This window comes from Phocoena sinus, chromosome 3 (assembly GCF_008692025.1).
Source record: "Phocoena sinus isolate mPhoSin1 chromosome 3, mPhoSin1.pri, whole genome shotgun sequence".
NCBI classification, from domain to species: domain Eukaryota; kingdom Metazoa; phylum Chordata; class Mammalia; order Artiodactyla; family Phocoenidae; genus Phocoena; species Phocoena sinus.
The window spans coordinates 8770630-8786115 of NC_045765.1; the positions used below are offsets into that span (position 1 = coordinate 8770630).

A 15486-nucleotide genomic window follows, 5' to 3' on the forward strand; every position below is an offset into this window, starting at 1 on the left:
CACACAGTGACATCCTTACAGAGGCCCCCAGGCCCATACGGTCCAACCTGGGCTTCCCCTTCTCTTCCCTTCCCTCCAGCCATGCTCTGTCTTCTGCTCCCTCAGACACCTAGACATGGACCCTCCCCAGGGCTTGCCCCCTGCCCCTCCCCGCATATCCACAGGGCCCACTGCCTTATTTCTTTTAGGTCTTTGCCGAAATGTCTCCTTAGTGAGGCCTCCCCTGATCTTTTTGAAATCGTGCCCCCGACCCCCACCGACAGCACTGCCTAACTCGCGGCCATGGTTCTCGGCAGCACCTCACACCATCAGACGCCCTACATAACGTACTGATGTTTCACCCGTGTTCAGTCTCTGTCTGCTAGAAAATACCAGCTCTGAGAAGTAGGGCTTTGGGTCTGATTTGTGTCTGTCCTCGGGGCCTAAACCACGCCTGGCGTATAGAGGATGCTCATTAAAGATCTGTTGAGTGAATGAATGGATGAGAAATTATTGGTGGGGGTGGAGAAAGGAGGATGGGCCTGAGTGAGAAGAGAGCCTTCTTGGCTGGCTGTTGGGAGACAGGAGACAGTGGGGCCTCTGATCCCCACCAGCAGCTTGGCCACTGGACCCCCAAGGCGGGGGCACCTACTGCCTGTCCTCCTCACCCCCCCAGGTGCATAAGGAGTACAGCAAGTGCCTGCGTCACTCCTACTGCTGCATTCGCTCCCCGCCCGGGGGCGCTCACGGCTCACTCAAGACCTCAGCTATACGGAGCAACACCCGCTACTACACGGGGACCCAGGTATCCAGGCCGGGGGCTGGGGCGCCAGGCAGGGCTCCCTGGGGCTGAGTGTTGGAACCGAGAGCCCAAGAGGCAGGGCAGTTCTCTGCCCAGGTCCCTGGTGGTGCTCATCAGGCAAGTGGTCTCAGAAAGATCGTGGAGGGTGGGCGGCCCAAGGGCCCCCTCACGTCTGAGCTGTGTCCCCAGAGCCGAATCCGGAGGATGTGGAATGACACCGTGAGGAAACAGACGGAATCCTCTTTCATGGCGGGCGACATCAACAGCACACCCACCCTGAACCGAGGTGAGACTGGATCCCTCACCCCCGGCTTCAGTCCCTCAAGATTCCCGAGCCCGGGTCTCCTGGCCGCCTTGTGACCTCTGACCTTCTGGGCAGGTACCATGGGGAACCATCTGCTGACCAACCCCGTGCTGCAGCCCCGTGGGGGCACCAGCCCCTACAACACTCTCATTGCCGAGTCGGTGGGCTTCAACCCTTCCTCACCCGCCGTCTTCAACTCCCCAGGTGAGAGCACTGTGGTGCCAGGAGCGGGTGACAGCCCAGGTCAGGTGGCATCCTTGTGCCTCCTGAACTGGAGCCGAGACTTGGCATCCTGAACCCGCTCTCTCCTTCTCTCTTTTCCCTCCTGGCCGGCACCTGCAGGGAGCTACCGGGAACCCAGTAAGTGGGACTGTTTCCTGGTAACATTTCCAAGGCCGGGAGGGGAAGGTGACAGTGGCCTCCTCAAATGGCCTAACTTAGAGAGAAGAACGCGAGTGCCCCCCGACACACACACACAGTCTCTGGCTTGGCAGCTGGCTGGAGGGTGTCGCGTTAGGTGGGGAATGAAGGTGATGGGGGGGACAGAGCGTTGGAAAGGGATCTGGTCATCCAGATCTCCTCATACTGCTGAGACTCTAAGCCCCCAGCTGCGAGGGGACCCTGGGGGAACTGGTCCCCACACGTACCTCCACTAGTCTTCTGCTGAGCTGGTGTCCTCACTGCCAGTGAGGAAGAGAGGGAATACAAGACCCCAGTCCCCAGGGGCAGGGGTGAACCCAGGGAAAGCCAGGTGAAAGCAGGCACCCCCGTCCACGTGGCCTGTGCCCCTCTCACTGCCCGGCTCTCCTTCTGAGCAGCTCCCTTCTGCCTGCAGAGCACCCCTTGGGAGGCCGAGAAGCCTGCGGCATGGACACGCTGCCCCTCAATGGCAACTTCAACAACAGTTACTCCTTGCGAAGCGGGGACTTCCCTCCAGGGGATGGGGCCCCCGAGCCACCTCGAGGCCGGAACCTGGCCGACGCTGCCGCCTTCGAGAAGATGATCATCTCGGAGCTGGTGCACAACAACCTTCGGGGTGGTAGCAGCGGAGCCAGGGGCCCTCCACCGCCTGAGCCCCCCGTGCCGCCAGTGCCAGGGGGCAGCGGCGAGGAAGAGGCAGGCGGGCCTGGGGGTGCTGACCGGGCAGAGATCGAACTTCTCTACAAGGCCCTGGAGGAGCCACTGCTGCTGCCCCGGGCCCAGTCGGTGCTGTACCAGAGCGATCTGGACGAGTCGGAGAGCTGCACAGCGGAGGACGGGGCCACCAGCCGGCCCCTCTCCTCCCCTCCGGGCCGGGACTCCCTCTACGCCAGCGGGGCCAACCTGCGGGACTCGCCCTCCTACCCGGACAGCAGCCCCGAGGGGCCCAGTGAGGCTCTGCCCCCACCCCCACCTGCACCCCCTGGCCCCCCCGAAATCTACTACACCTCGCGCCCGCCGGCCCTGGTGGCCCGGAACCCCCTGCAGGGCTACTACCAGGTGCGGCGGCCCAGCCACGAGGGCTACCTGGCAGCCCCAGGCCTCGAGGGGCCAGGGCCCGATGGGGATGGGCAGATGCAACTGGTTACCAGTCTCTGAGGGACCTCACGGACCAGGGGCTGGTGTCCCAGGCCGGGGACTGAACCCTGGGTAGGGCTCTGATGGCAGAGGGAGGCTGATGGAGACTGGCTGCTGGGCCACTCTCTCCAGGTGCCCCTTTGCCATGGGCCCTCCAGGCCCCTTGGGGGCTCTGCTCTGGGGGCCCGAGGTGCAGGGTTCACAGACAGGGTTTCCCACCAGCCGTGTGCACCAGCTCAATTTGGGGCAAGTGCAGTGAGGAACCAGGAGGTCCCCAGGGGAGTGAGGAAGGAGAGATTGGAAGGGTGCAGCCCACTCTTGACTTCCCCCTCCCACCCCCTACTCATCCTACTCCCTGGAGGGAAGTGAGGGCTCTGGTTTCCCTGGGTCAAAGGCCCTGCTGGATGGAACCCGTCAGCTGCTCCTCTCTTTGCAGCCAGAGTGCTGCCAGTTGCACCAGGATGGAGCAGTGGGGACAGGACAGATGGACAGGTTCCTCTGCACTACAGTTCCCTGCTCCACGGAGACTGGGGCCTCTGACCGGGGAGAGAGCCCTAGCGGGGAGAAAGCCCCAGGGCAAGAGGAATGGGCGGTTGTGGCTGGTGGTTTAAAGGTGGACCTTTCTCCGAAGCTCCTTCTCTCTGCTCTTCGTCCCAGCCTTCCCAGCAAGCCTGCCCCCTCAGCCCTCCTTGAGTGCACCCAATGACCCCCTCCCTTGGGGCGACTCCTGATGAAGCACAACTCCCCGCAGGGCCCCCAGCCCACAGGGGTGGCCATATGTGAGCAGTTCCCAGTCCTGTGGGCTTGGCTATGGGGAGCAGATTTTGGGTCTGGATCTCCCTGGGGAGTGGGTCCTGGGCTTGGATCTTTCCCTAGGGGGCCCTCTTACCCCTTCCCTCTCTCCTCTTCCTCCGTCCCCATTGCTGTAAATATTTCAATGAAATGGAAAAGGAAAAAAAAAAAAAAAAAAAAAAAGACAAAAAAAGAAAGAAAGAAAATCTCATCACTTGAAGCCACCAGGAGCCTGCGGCCCGGCCAGCCCGGGATTTCTCCGGAGCAGAGCTGTGCCGCCGGGCCCTGGCAGCCAGGACTTCTCTGTGTACGTGTGCATCCCCAGCCGGGTGGGCGGGCCGCCAGAGCAGCTTTTTACAATCCAGAGACAGAAAACAAAATCTAGAAGCAACATCGAAACAAAGAACCCGTTTCCTTTCCGGCACCCTTCCCTGATCCGCCTCTCCCTGGCATCAGTCAGCCCTCCTGGGGCGTGTACCTCACTGCCTGCCCCAGGACTTGGGGCCTGTCTCCCCTTCCCCTCCCCACTGGCCCAGGGGAGGCACCCTCACACCCAAAGATGCTTTTGCCAAGGTGGCTGCGCTGTCCCTTGGAGTTCCTGCTTCTTGTACATTGCTTCTGGGACTCGGCCTGGGAGGAAGGGGCCGATTTCCCGCCTAGAGAGGTTGAGAGGGGAAGGAAAATGAGGGCAGCAGGGTTTGACAGATGACTGAGGAGGGGGGGCTGGGGGCTGGGGGCGGTGAGGTGGTTCTCCTTCACGGGGTGGGGAGGCGAGGGGTGAGAGACTGCCTTCCCTACCCAACACGCCCCCGCAGGGGAGACAAAGCCAGGTACCAGGGCCTGGCTGGGGTCAGGACACCCATGTTCAGAGGGCTCAACCCCAGACCTGCAGATGCTAGAAGCTCCAGGCTTGGGATGTCTCCTGAGTACCTCTCCCAGTCCCCTCTCCAGTCTGTCACCCTGGCCTTCCCAGCAACACCCCCCCCCCAATTCTTTGGGGGTAGCATAGTCCCACTGCCATACTAGCCCAGCCCTGTCATTTGCCATTTCCCCAGGGGTGGCCCTCCACCTCTGCTCTGACCCCTCATCTCTTTTGTCCCTCCCTCTTTTCTCACAAGTGCCATGAGTTTTCAAACATCTTCGGGTCTCAGCCTGCCGCTGCCATGAACTTTGGGTTAATGGGGAGGAACTCCAGGGAGGAACTGGGGGAAAGGGACAGATAGGTGGCTGGAGGGACCCTTTTTGCTGCTAAAAAGCCCCTCCCTTCTCCTGAGGAGCTAGGGCTGGCTTGTCCCCATCAGTTATAGGGGAGAAGAGGCCAGACCCAAAGATGGTGGTTTGTCCCACATGGGGGGACAGGTGTGGGGAGAAGGTAAAGGTGGGTTCCATCTGTTTTCTGGTAGGGAGTTTTAACCCGTTTCACCAGACCATGGGTGAGTCTGGACGGGCAGGTGAAGTAAGGATAGGAACGGTCTTGCGCAGATGGCTCTGTGAGGAGGGCAGGAGACAGCTCCGTGGCTTTCCTTGGCTTCACTAGGCCAGGAACTCCTCTTTGGGGAGGGGTGGCTAGAGATGGTGGGAGACAAGGGTAGATGGAAGAGTGGACCCGGCCCAGGCATCAGCCCAGCTAGAGTCATAGAATGCCTCTGACCAGCAAAGAGGTCTGGAAGAGAGGGTGGGGTGGGGGAGTTCCCAGGGGAACTCCTGCGTCCTCTCCCCTGCCCAGTCCTCCTTTTATCTCTCCAGACTCTGACAGTCAAAGGGAGAGAGAGGGTACAGCGGGTCCCTTGGTTCCCATTCCAGCCAGAATCACCAAGGTGGATTCCCAGGCCTCAGAGTTGTGTGGCACGGCCCCCTGGTAGGGCTGGAAACCACTGCAGTCCAGCACAAAGCTACCCCGAGAGCCCAGGTGCCCCCCCACCCCAACCAGACCTGGTGCCTTGATGCCCCCACTCCAGCTGGGACGGTATAAAGAAGGAAGGGTCTTGGTTTCCTCTCCTACTCCCTTTCTTGGGCTCCTGAATTCATTTGCTTTCAAATCTTGTTATTTTTCTCTGGGTTTGGTGGGGGTTTTTTGGCTTTGGTTTTGGTTTTCCTTGCCTTTTTCTCTGTGTCTCCACCTCTTTCCCTGTGTCTTTCTCACTGTCTCTGTGTTCCCCTTCTCTTACCCGCAATTTCTCTCTGTCCATTTGGGCCTCCTCCCTCTTCTCCCATGCCCCAGTCCCTCCTTGGTCTTTTCGATATGCCAAACCAATTTTGGGTCGAGTGCATTTAACGAGAACAAAACAAAAAGCTCATAACAACAAGAACGTTTCAGAAAAAAAAGTTTAAAAAAATTGTTGAGTCAAAAAAAAATCAAACAATAAAGAAATTAAGATTTCTTGGAATGACAAGAGTAGCGTGACTCATTTGCGGGGGGAGGCAAGAAACAGGTGAGTGGATCTGCACGGAGCATCCCCGTGAGGCTGTGACCGAGTGAGGAACCTGCACTGCCGCATTTAGAACCCACAGCAGAGGACTGGTGAGTCACAGAATCATTAATGTTTATAGAACTTGGTAGGTTCAAGGGCCTGCTAGGCAATGCAGGTGCAGTTTCTTTCTGAATCCTCATAAATGCTCTGGGCGGAGGTTATTCGAGCTCCATTTTACAGATGGAGAAACTGAGGCTTACAGCACCTGGATGCACATCCAAGTCTGTGGGCCAGGCCACTGTGCCATGTTGCGCCTCAAGCCCTTCTCAGCCTGGACTTCGGTCCACAGGCTATATTAGAGCATAGCATAGGAACTGCATGCTGTGCCTGTCTGATTCCAGCTGCTATTTCTAGACTCCCACACGTTACTGGAATGGTGCATTTTCGGTCATGACAGCACAGTGGAATTGCATCATGTGTATTTCACATTCTCACAGTGCTCAGAGAGAGCGGAATGACCAAGTAGTGCAAGCACTTCTCTCCATGCCCCTCTGCCCTCAACACTGGCGTCTAGGATGCCGCACTCAGCCATTCCTCCTCCCCACTCCCCAGCTACTCCTTCCCAGTCTCCACACTGGTTCCTTCTCATCTCCTAACCTCTTAATGTTGGCGAGCCCAAGGGCTCAGCCTTGGACCTTTACCTACATTCACTCCCTGGGAGATCTCATCTCATTAAATGGTTTTTAAATACAGCTGACCCTTGAGCAACGCAGGTTTGAACCACACAGGTCCACTTAGATGAGGATTCTTTTCAGTAAGTATATTGGAAAAATTCTTGGAGATTTGCGACAGTTGGAAAAAACTCGCAAATGAACCATGTAACCTCGAAACCTTCAAAAAAATTAAGAGGCATGTCATGAATGCACAGAATATATGTAGATACTAGTCTATTTTATCATTTACTACCATAAAATACACACATATCTATTATAAAAAGTTAAAATGTATCAAAACTTATGCACACACTGACAAACCGTACACAGCCCCATCGACTGCACTAGGCTACCATCAAGCAATCATATTGCTGCTTCTTCATTTTCAGTGCATGAATCACTATACCTGTAAATAAAAATGAATTTCTCTTTCACATTTTCTTTTCATTTTTGATGTCTAGTGTTAGTAATATGTGCAATATCTACAGTGTTTTTTATAAGACAATATTGATGTAGGTACTGGCAGACGATTCATCTTGTAAATAAATGATGTACGCTTTCGGTATTGATAAATACAGTACCGTATTGTAAATGTATTTTCTCTTCCTTACGATTTTCTTAATAAGTTTCTTTTCTATCGCTTACTTTCATGTAAGAAGACAGCATATAATACATATACAAAATATGTGTTAATTGACTGTTTATGTTATGGTTAAGGCTTCCAGTCAACAGTAGGCTATTAGTAGTTAAGTTTTGGGGGAGTCAAAAGTTATACATGGGGCTTCCCTGGTGGCGCAGTGGTTGAGAGTCCGCCTGCCAATGCAGGGGACACGGGTTCGTGCCCCGGTCCGGGAGGATCCCACATGCCATGGAGCGACTGGGCCCGTGAGCCATGGCCGCTGAGCCTGCGCGTCCGGAGCCTGTCTTCTGCAACGGGAGAGGCCACGACAGTGAGAGGCCCGCGTACCACCAAAAAAAAATTATACATGGAGGTACTTCGCTGGTGGTCCAAGTGGTTAAGAATCCATGCTTTCACTGCAGGGGGCACGGGGTCTGGGAACTAAGATCCCCGCATGCCACAGTGTAGCCAAAAAAAAAAAAGTTATACATAGATTTTTGATTGCACAGGGGTCAGCACCCCTAACCCCTGCATTTTTCAAGTGTCAGCTGTACTATCTATTATGCTGATGACTTCCAAACGCAGAGCTCCAGCCTGAACTTCCATCTTGAGATCCAGATTCATTTACATCCAACTACCCACTCCACATCTCCCCCTGGGTGTCTGGTAGGATCTCAAAGTTAAACCCAGTTCCACGCACATGTATACACACACCACTGTTCCAGTTCCTCCCACAGGCTTCCCCACCTTGATTAACGGCAAGTCCATCCTGAGACTCAAGATAAGACCCCTGGAGCCTCCCTTGAACTCACTCATTGTTTCATACCCCATATCTAATCTGACAGTAGGTGCAGTAGTGCCTCTAACTTTGAAATACCCAGAATTAACTAGTTCTCACTACTTTGGTTCAAGCCACCACTGTCTTTCACCAGGACCACTGTAACAGTCCCCTAACTAGCTCCCTTGTCCCTCTTCAGGGGACACACAAAACAGAATGATCTCAGTAAGCATACTTTTTGTCCCTCCTCTGCTCAAAACTCTCCAAAGGCCTCCTCTCTCACCCAGACGAAACGCTAAGGTCAGCACAATGGCCCACAAGGCCCTACAGCATCAGATCTCATCCCTACAGCTCTCCTCCTTCCCTCCACTCCAGCCACACTGGGATGCTCACTGTCCACAAACATGCAGGCAACTCCTGCCTGCCTCAGGGCCTTTACACGGGTTGTTCCTAGGGTTCACCTATTCTCCCTTTAGGACGTATGAAAATAAGAGCTTCCCAGCAGGCCTTCCCAGGCTACTCCATTTAAATTGCAATTGGCCACTCCAGAACTTCCTAACCCCTGTCTTGCTTTGTCTCCCATAGTGCTCCCATCTCACAAACTGCCTTTTTTGCTTGTTTATTGTCTGCCTCCCCCACCAGAAAATAATGTACAATGGTCTGTTTTTTCACTGCTCTTCCCTACTGTTTGGCACAGTGTCCGGCACACGCTAGGTGCTCAATAAATGTCTGTGAAAGGACACACAGCTGAATGGAGCACAGGACCCAGAGTAGGCCTGAGATGAGATAAGACCATTCCCTCAGCTGCTCTCAGTCCCCATGCACCCCTCACTGTGCGATGCTGTTGTTACTTCAGCGTGGCCCTGAAATCTAAGTTCAGCAATTGAGCTGGTGCCCAAGCCTATCCTGTGCTGAAGAGGAACTGGTTCTCCTAGACTTACAGAGAGCTGCTCTGCGGGCAAATTCCGGAGCTTTAAGCGTAAACTTAATGATTTATGATTTTGACCTCATGCTCTGACTTTGAAATTTTATCCTAGCATACGGTGAGAACACAGCCAGTTCTTCCACCTTTTTGTCCTTTACTTTCCCGGCACTGTACACACCCGACTCCTCTACCCACGCCGTGAAACCCGCTGTGCTGACAACCTGTGGCCCTCAGTGGTTGTCAGCGGCACCTGTACACACCTGGGGCAACCACTAGCCTGTGCCCAGGAACAGTAACATTTATGTTGATATTCATTCCAAAGCTCGTTCCTACATTTCATCTTATTTAATTATCACAAGGTATATATTATCCCCACATATCAGATGAGGAAACTGAAGTTAGGGTAAATGACTTACTCAAAAAGATAAGATTGCTATGCAGTTCAAAGTGCCCACACCCTGGAGATGCTTTACATATGCTGTCCAATTTAATCCTTTCAGCCACCCAGTGAGGCAGGTTTTAGTTAGCTCCAATATACAACTGCAGAAGCTGAAGCCCAGAAAGGTTCAAGAACATACCCGTGTTCACTCAGCTAGTAAGAGAAAGATGGACCAGGCCTCCATCTTGGTCTTCCTGTCCCAGGGGCTGCATTGAGGGCTGTCTGCACCCAGCTGCAGTTGCCCAGGCCCCATCGCTGCCCACCAACCCCACTCGGCATCCACTAAGGGAAGCTGACTGTCTGGCTCCCCACATCAGAGATGCCCACTAATCATGCCACACCCTGATGGTCCCTATGTAGCTAGTATGTTAGGATTGTCCAGAGTGGACTCACGTGAGTTAAGCCAGAGGGAAGGTCTTAATGCAGAGCAACAGAGGATTCGCTTCAGATCCCCAAAGGCTTGAAAGCATTGGAGCCTCTGCCATTGAGAAGACCTCCTCTCTCCCGTGAACTCTTGGGAAGGCCTAGGGGTGCCAGGCTGAGGCTACTCCTTTATCCCTACAATATCCTCACGCTTATTCTGCTTCTCTCTTACCCTTTCAAACATCTCAGTCATGGCAATGAGCTGTGATGACAGGACCCTCCCCCATTTATATCCCTTCTTACTTCACTGGGACTCACCTTGACCAAAACCCTTGCAACCACTGCTCTTTTCTGTCTGTCCTGCCCCACTGTCTTCCATCAACCTTTGCCTCTGTCCAAGTGATCCCAGCTTCTCACAACTGAAGCCCTCACTTTAAGCCAAACAGTCCTCTCCTGGGAATTGATCCTAAGGAACCATGCATGTGTATGAAGACAGGGACAAGAAAAGTTCGCTGTAGTAAGGCTTCTAAGAGTGAAACACAAGAGAGAATCTAAACTTTTAGCATAGAAAACTGTTACATAAATAATGCACATCCATAAACAGAATACCATGCAGCCATTCAAAATGATAATGCAGAAGAACACTAAAGGACGTGGAAATATATTCATAATAATACTAAGGGTAAAAACCTAGATATAAAAAACAGGGTAAAGTATGACCTTACTTTTGCTTTGATGGCATGTATATACAAAAAGTGTGTGTATACAAATATGAAACTGTGTATATATACAAGTGTATGTGTGTATGTGTATATGCGTGTATAAATATAAAATATATGCAGGGACTTCCCTGGTGGCACAGTGGTTAAGAATCCACCTGCCAATGCAGGGACACAGGTTCGAGCCCTGGTGCAGGAAGATCCCACATGCCGCGGAGCAACTAAGCCTGTGCGCCACAACTACTGAGCCTGTGCTCTAGAGCCCGAGTGCCACAACTACTGAGCCCACGCACCACAACTACTGAAGCCCGCGTGCCTAGAGCCCCTGCTCGGCAACAAGAGAACCTGCCGCAGTGAGAAGCTCGCACACCATCTCTCTGCAACTAGAGAAAGCCAGCGTGCAGCAACGAAGACCCAGTGCAGCCAAAAAATAAACATTTTAAAAATAATTTTAATTGACTTTAAAAAAATAATTATAAAATATATGCAGAATATAAAGCTATACACCAGAATATTAACAGGGTAATTTTAACTTTCTCGCAACTCTGTATTTTAAAAATTATTTGCATTAATATGTATTACTTTTGTAATAGGAAAAAGTATTTGTGTGCCCCACTTTCTATGGAAGAACAAAGACCAAGAATAACCAGCACAAATGGAAGAAGAAAGAACAAGATGGGGAAATAGCCTTACCAAGACTGGTTATAGTGTGGTAATATTTAAGTCAATGTGGTATCTGGCACAGGAAGAGACAAAAAGTCCAATGGAAGAGACCTGTGACTAGATGGAAACTTGCTCTAGGCAGAGATTACAAATCACTAGGAAAAGGATGGATTAATCCAGAGGATCTTATATTTTTTTGGTCTTGAGATCCCTTTACCCTTTTAAAAATTCATGAGGATAAGGAGGGGGATGACTGGGAGGAGCACAGAGGATTTTTAGGGCAGTGAAAATACTCTGTATCATACTGTAATGATGAATACATGTCATACATTTATCCAAACCCATAGAATGTGCACCAAGAGTGAACCTTAACGTAAACTGTGGATTTTAGGTGATAATGATGTGTCAATATAGGTTCATCAATTGTACACAAATTCACCACTTTGGTGGTGGATGTTAATGATGGGGGATACTATGCATGTGGGAGGGGGAGAGGTATATGAGAAATCTATGTCATGAACCTAAAACTGCTCTAAAAAAAATTAAATCTTTTTTTAAAAAATGAATGTGGGGCTTCCCTGGTGGCGCAGTGGTTGAGAGTCCACCTGCCGATGCAGGGGACACGGGTTCGTGCCCCGGTCCGGGAAGATACCACATGCCGCGGAGCGGCTGGGCCCGTGAGCCATGGCCGCTGAGCCTGTGCGTCCGGAGCCTGTGCTCCGCAACGGGAGAGGCCACAACAGTGAGAGGCCCATGTACCGCAAAATAAAAATTAATGGGGACCCTAATGAGCTGTTGTTTATGGGGATAGAGATTATTTATATTTACTGAATTGGAAATTAAAACTGAGCAAAATTTTTCAATATTTAACTAAATTAAATTGGTTAATAAATCTATTAAATGTTAAAATAAATGACCTATTTTATTAAAAAGTAACTATATGCATATTTTAAAAACAAAGTAGTGCAAAGAATGGCATTGTTTTACATTTTTGTAAAACTCCTACTATCTGGTGTAATGAAAGGCAGCTGTATTCTCACATCAGGCTTCTGCAATCAATCTGTTGCAATATGCTGTTTTGGTTGAAGTATGTGAAGAAAAACCAGCCTCACAAAGATACATAGTTGGAAAAGGGAGGAGTGTCATAGCCTTTTCAGCTAATTGGGGATATTTTACTTTGTTACTATACCAAAACTCAACAAGTGGTGGCGTATTAAAGTTACAGTGTTGAATATGAAACTGTATCAATAAACTTTTCATACTCTGTTACACTGAAACCCATTGGTCTATCTTACAAATTTTAATTGATCTTTTATGACTGATTTTGTAACATCATGCATTGGTCTTTAGGAAAATATTGATATGCTGAGTTATTACATTTCATTCTACAGTATTTTTAAAATATATCTGTTAATAATATCACCACTGATCTCATCAGGAAAACCTTTAAATATTGAAACGTTGTCAGGCTGATGGTGGTAAATAAAAGTTTCCTAAATGTCTAAGTTTTGCTTAAAAGCTCAGATATTATCATTGGCAACACACTGTTAATTTTCCTCCAAGTGACCACTGACTGCATTTGTTTCTGAGAAAATACATAGCATATATCCTAGTCTGAATAATTAATACTTAGCAATTATTCAAGTAAAAACTGTGTTCATGAAAAAAGTCAGCAGTTCCACCTCCACTCAAACAACTGTACATTACCTCAACTACCATCATTCTTCAGCATGCAACAGAAGTGCTCTATGCAAGCGTCGCATTTCACCACCCAGAATATTAGAAAGACCTGCTGTAGGGCTAAGCTTTAGCACAATTACTACTTTCACCGCTTCTTCAAGGGCATTCTTAAGTGAAACTGTTTTAACATTGAGCGTGTGTGTGGTGGTGAGGAATACAATGACAACCACTACCACAATATGGTGACACTGCACTGTTTCCTGCTAAGGGGCCGGAAGTCGTACCCACTGTTTTTGTACCAACAGTGCACAGACAACACAGCACAAATGAGAAAGGCAAATAATGCCTTAGAATTATTATGAAAATAGTTTATCTCATGGATTCCCTAAAAGGTTCTTGGGGATCCCCAGGAGATCACGTTTTGAGAACCACTGGACTACTCAATAAATGGAGCTGGGACACGTGGTTATCCAAATGAAAAAAATTAAACCTACCTCACATCATAAACAAAAATAAATTCCAGATTGTTTGTTTTTTAGGCTAAATATGAAAAGTAGACCTTCCAGAAGAAAATACAGTAGGATATCTTACTGATCGCAGCGTAAGATTTCTTAAGCAAGACACAAAAAAACACAAACTGTAAGTAGATTCATAATTCTGATGATATTAAAATAATGATGATGATGATAATAATAATAAATTCTGAACATCAGAAGACACCATACAAATGAAAAGGCATGCCTCAGATGTAAGAACTCCTGCACTCAGTAAGATGAAGACAATCCAGCAGGAAAATGGGCAAAGATATGAACAGGCAATTCACGAAAGACAAATGGTAAATAAAGATGAAAAAAGCTCAATCTCACTATTAATCATGGTAATGCAAACTGAAACCAATAATTCACACCCATCATAAAGACAGACATGTAAGAGTCTGACAATAGCAAGTATGGATAAGGACACTGAGCAACAGCAACAATGCTGGTGGGAGTGAGAACTGGAACAATCATTTTGAAGAACAAACTGGCAATATCTAGTAAAGGTGAATATTCCCAAAACCCAGCAATTCAACTCCTAGGTATGTAGCCTAGAGAAACTCCTGCATGTGTACACAAAGAGCCATGCACAACAGTAAACATTACAGCACTGTTTGTAAGAGTAGAAAACCGGAAACAAGCTAAATACCAAGCAAGAGGTAGATGGATAAGTAAACATTGTCCAACAAAACTTTCTGTGATCACAGAAGTATTCTTTATCTAAGCTGTCTAATGTGGTAGCCACTAGCCACAGGTGTCTATTAAACACATGAAATGTGGCTAAGTGACTGGGGAATTGAATTTTTCATTTAATTTTGATTAACTGATATAAATAGCCACATGTGGCTAATGGTTACTACATCAGACAGCACAGCCATACACCAGTGAAAATAAACGACTAGAGCTATACACGTGTCATATATATACCTCTGAAAAGCATTATGTTCGGGGCTTCCCTGATGGCACAGTGGTTAAGAATCCACCTGCCAATGCAGGGGCTACAGTTCGAGCCCTAGTTCGGGAAGATCCCACATGCCGCAGAGCAACTAAGCCCGTGCGCCACAACTACCGAGCCTGCGCTCTAGAGCCCGCAAGTCACAACTACTGAAGCCCACGTACCACAACTACTGAAGCCCGCGCACCCTAGAGCCCATGCTCCACAAGAGCAGCCACCGCAGTGAGAAGCCCATGCACCACAACGAATAGTAGCCCCTGCTCGCCGCAACTAGAGAAAGGCTGCGCACAGCAACGAAGACCCAACACAGACAAAAATAAATAAATTTATTTTTTAAAAAAAACATTATGTTTGACCAAAAAAAAGCAACTTCAGAAGGTAGGGCTGGGGGACTTCCCTGGTGGCGCAGTGGTTAAGAATCCGCCTGCTAATGCAGGGGACACGAGTTCGATCCCTGGTCCGGGAAGATCCCACATGCCGCAGAGCAACTAAGCCTGTGCACCACAACTACTGAGCCTGTGCTCTAGAGCCCATGTGCGGCAACTACTAAGGCCTGCATGCCTAGAGCCCATGCTCCGCAACAAGAGTAAGCCACCGCAATGAGAAGCCCATACACTGCAACAAAGAGTAGCCCCCACTTGCCGCAACTAGAGAAAAAGCCTGCACGCAGCAACGAAGACCCAAGGCAGCCACAATTAATTAATTAATTTAAAAAAAAATGAAGGTAGGGCTGGGACCAGAGTGAAGCAAGTTAGCTGTCTAGAATGAAAATTTTAGGAGCCACTCACCCTCAGAGTCATGCAGGTACGGGACGGCACTTGTGTGACTTGGAGGGTGTGTCTCCTTAAACGTTGTGCCCTTGCTTTCCTCATCCTAGTTCCAGCCCTGTCAGGATATATGTGGTATGATACTGTGTTGGGGGTCCCCAAGATCATCCCCGACTCACTAGGAGGAGTCACAGGATTTAGCATATAGCCTACTCAGGGTATGATTTCTTTTTTGTTGTTGTTGTTTTGGTTTTTTGCTTTTGTTTTTTTTTTTTGGCCACACCATGCAGCATGTGGGATCTTAGTTCCCCAACCAGGGATTGAACCTGTGCCCCCTGAAGTGGAAGCACAGAGACCTAACCACTGGACTACCAGGGAATTCCCCAGGGTATGATTTCTTACAGTGAAAGGATACAAAGCAAAATCAGCCAAGGGAAAAGGTGCATGGGGCGAAGTCTGGAGGAAACCAGGCACAAGCTTCCAA

General features: G+C 49.7%; 1 protein-coding gene and 1 pseudogene across 4 annotated transcripts in view; both read left to right on the forward strand.

The window, feature by feature from the left end:
• The window catches only part of ADGRL1 (adhesion G protein-coupled receptor L1), a 44803-nt gene extending 41186 nt beyond the window's left edge, over positions 1 to 3617 (forward strand). For 3 of the 4 annotated variants that reach the window (XM_032626641.1, XM_032626642.1, XM_032626644.1), the window contains 5 exons: positions 656 to 784; positions 971 to 1067; positions 1161 to 1289; positions 1428 to 1445; positions 1921 to 3617. In XM_032626641.1, the coding sequence (XP_032482532.1) occupies positions 656 to 784; positions 971 to 1067; positions 1161 to 1289; positions 1428 to 1445; positions 1921 to 2663 (1116 nt within the window). In that variant the 3' untranslated portion in view covers positions 2664 to 3617. The remainder of the gene's footprint in view (positions 1 to 655; positions 785 to 970; positions 1068 to 1160; positions 1290 to 1427; positions 1446 to 1920) is intronic. The other variant, XM_032626643.1, reaches the window with a different exon arrangement.
• Positions 3373 to 5821, forward strand: LOC116750646 (annotated as a pseudogene).
• The last annotated feature ends 9665 nt before the right edge of the window (positions 5822 to 15486 follow it).